Source organism: Kryptolebias marmoratus, linkage group LG4 (genome assembly GCF_001649575.2).
Source record: "Kryptolebias marmoratus isolate JLee-2015 linkage group LG4, ASM164957v2, whole genome shotgun sequence".
Lineage (NCBI taxonomy): Eukaryota > Metazoa > Chordata > Actinopteri > Cyprinodontiformes > Rivulidae > Kryptolebias > Kryptolebias marmoratus.
This window is the reverse complement of record NC_051433.1, coordinates 15,904,841-15,909,383: the sequence shown is the minus strand read 5'-3', so window position 1 is coordinate 15,909,383 and position 4,543 is coordinate 15,904,841. Positions and strand designations below refer to the sequence as shown.

At 40.2% G+C, this 4,543-nt stretch overlaps 1 protein-coding gene across 1 annotated transcript in view; it reads right to left on the bottom strand.

Annotated features, from left to right (window-relative positions):
* The window catches only part of lima1a (LIM domain and actin binding 1a), a 17,991-nt gene extending 13,448 nt beyond the window's left edge, over window positions 1-4,543 (bottom strand). Inside the window, exons 1-3 of the mRNA XM_017416008.3 lie at window positions 4,508-4,543; window positions 4,332-4,433; window positions 750-892 (exon numbers count right to left, since the gene is read on the bottom strand). Coding sequence (XP_017271497.2) covers window positions 750-892; window positions 4,332-4,433; window positions 4,508-4,528 — 266 coding nt within the window. The 5' untranslated portion in view covers window positions 4,529-4,543. The remainder of the gene's footprint in view (window positions 1-749; window positions 893-4,331; window positions 4,434-4,507) is intronic.

Below are 4,543 nucleotides of genomic sequence, written 5' to 3'. Positions count from 1 at the left end.
GTTCCAGAGGGTGGTGAGAGTCAAACAGAAGGTACTGATCTGTGTGGGTTGGTTTCCTGTAGACTTCAATGTTGAGACTGTCCTCTCCTACCATGTGCACCAGACAGTCCAAGAAAGGCAGCTTGTTGTCGTCAGCATCTTCTCTAGTAAACTTGATGTTGTTGTCGACCGAGTTGATGTGTCTGGTGAAGGCTTCAACTTCTTTAGCTTGGATTTTGACCCAGGTATCGTCCACATATCTGAACCAATGGCTTGGTGTAGCTCCCTCAAAGGAAGTGGGAGGATTCTCACTAACCTTAAAACCCAACATGGCTGCTGTGCTCACGCAACACAATGAAAGCTGCTGTAATCTACTCTTTATTTGCTCCTCTCTCAGTTTGTTTCTCATTAAATCAGTCACAGACAAAGTACTGTCCGCCCTCTATTAGTCAACAGGTTCCTACAGTATTTGACTCCATAAAAATGTTGAAAAACATGCAGCTGTCGGCTCGTATCTAAATAGGAGTTGGCTTTGGTAATGAGCAACACAATGAGCAAATTTCACCGATTCTCTGACTTGAAACTGGAAGACAATAAAGTTGGGTGTGACATTCTTTCTCAGATGTAAGAGATAAACAGAAGACATTTGCTTTCAGGATGGTATTACGTTGCAGTGTTTTTTTTGGGTTTTTTTACCTTCTATCAATATCAAGGGTAGTTAAAAAGTATAAACTATCAGCAAACATTCCTGAAAACCAGTTGTTACTCACTTGGAGAAGCGCTCTGCGATGGCGTTGCTTTTCCCGCGCCCACCGACCAGTGATAGCTCCCTGGCAGTGACACGCAAGGACTTCGATGCCCAGGACTGTCGATTAAATACGCTGCTTTCCATGTCTGCTAACGACCTGAGAACCTAAAACACAAGGCAGCAAACAAATCCAAAATGTATCAGATGACATGTTGTAATAATCTAACTCTAAAGCAATACTTCCATCAGTTCAAACAAAACATTGCTAATAGTTATCTATTGCTTACTACTAAACAAAACTGTAAGAATTATAAGTAAACTAGCACCTGGTGATGTTATATAAATAAAGTGCTGACGGGATAAATAGGAATATAACTTAAGCAGTAGTCCTTTCCCAAAACTGTAATGAAATTATGGCATTATGGGAACATAAGACACGACTTACAAACCAGTCCTTATTTAAACAGTACAGCGAGACTGAAATTTGTCTCAGCGTCAGACCGCTCAGCAACTTGACGCCGGTGTGAACGTTTGGACACGAAGATGATCCGTTGTCTGTCTGTGATTATTGATTTGCAGGTTTGTAACACAAGCTTTTCTGGTGTGCAGTGCCTGCGAAGACTGAATGCACATATTTGTGCTCATACAGTTACGTATGCAAACAGACACGCCAACGAGTCCCAACTTGCACTGCAGCTTCTGCCGCATGATTGCAAAATGGAAACACAAACTGCAGAATAGTGTTGCGTTCTCATGACAAGAGGCGAATTTGTCAACTTCACATGGGATGTGAACAAACAGAACCCCTCACTTCTCATTTATTGTATTCTTTTTAGAGTCCGAAGTGACAAACTTTTGGAAAATGTCACAAATGAAATGATCGAGCTGTTAAGTGAGCGTGATGCCCTACTTCATAGCTCAGAGAAAACATCAATCTAAATCACTGCTGAGTACAGATGTCTCAATAATGACAGTTTATCTCAGGTTATAGGCCTTTTCAGTCTGGCACACCTTCAGGATTACATCACCACTCAGATGCAAAGCAACACTGCTGACAAGAATCAGGACTTTGGACCGAACTTCAACATAACCCTGACTGGAAACACTCCAAAACTTGTTAAAAAAAGCACTGACATGTGATTTATTTTTATTAAGTTGGGTTGATATTATTACATTATGATACAACGTTAGTGGTACTGACAAATACAAATAACCAAAAATCATCTATATCATGTACTTTTATTCGTTTATTTCCATTAACACTTTGGATAGTGTCTGGGTTTGTGTATGAGCAGAAAAAAATAGATAAACAAAACAAACAAAAGCAAAAGTAGAATACAATGCAGCGCATGCTCACATACTTTTATTGCAATCTACATTTTTTGAGTAATCTATTTATCATCACTACAAACTTTGAGTCAGCCAAACAGGATGTTTCAACGGGCCAGTTTACTGTGTCGGGTAATTTTTATGTACCTGCACATTATTCGTGGGTCGTGCTGAACAGGTGCATCAGATACCCACTTGTTAATAAACTGCACATCTGTTTACTTGATGTCAGGCCTGGAGCCATTTCCTACATGCAAAGGAAGGGACACACCTTAAACAGGACACCTGTCAACCACAAGGCCTACACAGATCCACCGAGTTAGGAGCCTTCGGCCTGCCTCTTTCTAAATCTTAAGATGGCTGCAGGACTCAGGGACGGGGACATAAAGGTGGAACAATTTAACAACAACAAAAGATGCAAACTAAACCTGTCCTTCCTGCTACGACAGCAGGAAGGGCTTTAAAAAGATCACCTGCAGATTATTAGACAGCAGTGTGAAACAGGGTGGAGACACAAGATGCTTTAAAGGAACAATTCAGATTGTTTGAAGTGGAGTTTGTGGTAAGGTTATGCACGATGATTATCTTACCTGCTGTACATGCAGTAGCTCTATGAACAACCTCAGTTTGAAGAAATGGAGTTTAAGTCTGATCAGACTGAAGAGCTAACGGCTAGTCAGAGTGGGACTGAGACCAAAGTGGATTGTGTTCATTTTAAAACAACTCCAGTCTTGAAAATATAATAAAGCTTGATGCTAACACTGTTTTATAAACATCTGCACTGCTGTGTGATTTGCATTACATGGTTATTTCTGTATAATTATGTACTTATTTACTAGCTCAAATAGCAGGAGCAGCTAGCTGTAGCACACTAGTCATTACATGAGTAATCTATCAAAAATGAAATATTCTTGCTAGGTGTGCTACAGCTAGCTGCTACTTGCACTTGCAAAAAACAAAACAAAACAAACAAACAAACAAACAAAAAAACAGTCATAGGCAAATTACCATGAAATGTGAAACTAACAGCAATGTAAATGTTTTTAAAATAGAGTTTGCATGAATTGCTATAAACTTCCTGACACCGGAGCTGGAGTTGATCCGTTTTGGTCTTGGTCTGGCTCGTTTTAACCAGCTCTAACACCCCACAAAATACCCATGTAATGCAAAATTAGCAGCCATGTAAAGGTTTATAATAAAGCTGTTACATGCCATGGTGAATGTTTACGTTTTCATTTAAGTTTAATAACTAAACTAACCTTAATAATTAGCTTTTTGTGATTTGACATAGGTTTCCGGTCAGAATTAAACTCCATTTCTTCAAACTGATGTTGTTCAAAGAGCTATCTGGAACAAGTAGGATATGAATTGTTCATAACCTTTCCACAGAACTCCACTTTAAAATATAGTTAGCTGTGACCTAGTTTTGCAGAAGATATTTTTTTATATAAGGAAGGTAATATAAAGTTGATTTGGTCTTTATTGCGACACAACCGCAGATGTAATCTACCCAAATGTGCCACAGATTTCCTTTCATTTTTAATTCCACCAACTCGTTACTTCTCCAAGTGCAAGCTCATAATAAGACTGAATCAGTGAACATTTAAACAAGGATTTCACAACAATGGTGTCTCTGTTTCAGCAGGGCAATGAGACACACCGGGTGGAGATCATGCTGTGTCATTGAAGCTATAATCTTCTCTCATTTTAACCCCTAATTTTAGTTTCTAAGAACAAACAACCCAAGTACATTGGGATAAAAGAGAGGAGGAGCCCAAATTGCTTAATAATTGGGATAATGAGGAATACATACAAACGCCCAGGTTAGTTCCTTAGATGAACATAAGTGAAGCCTGAGCTGAAGTCATAACTGAAGTATGCAATAAAAAAAGAAGAGCATCCCAGCTCAAAGGCCAGCGTGTCATGTGAAAATCCTTAATTACAGGTGTACCAGCAGCGGCTTGGAAACAGCGTCCATTACTTGACTCGGAGTCAGACATATCTTTTACTACACAAACTTGTATTTTTTTTTTGTAAATATGCGTTCACTTTACACAAAAAATAGCAGCAAACAGACCTTAAGTCCAGCCTGAGTAGCTGGACTGGCCAGAACAGGGCCGAGTTCACTCATGTGCGTCCATAACAACTTTATCAATCCTGTCTGAACTATTAAAGCCTCGCGCTAATATTCAGAGCGAGGTATACTTTATTTATGTTACTCGCGCTAGTTATTACCGTATATTTTTTTGGTTTTCGTTTAGAAAAGTGCTCCTACCTGTGGGAACTTCCGTTGAGTTTGAGACCTGAAAGACACCTGACACTGCGCAGCTGCCGCTGCGTCACCGCCCGGAGTGGTCGGGAACAGAGGAGGCGCGAGCTGCAGAGGTGAGCGGAAGAGCCCGGTCACGTGATCGTCCGAGCCAATCACCTTTGGCGTTGCGTTACCCTTACCTGGTAGGTGTATCGCTCCATCTTTCTTTCTAATGT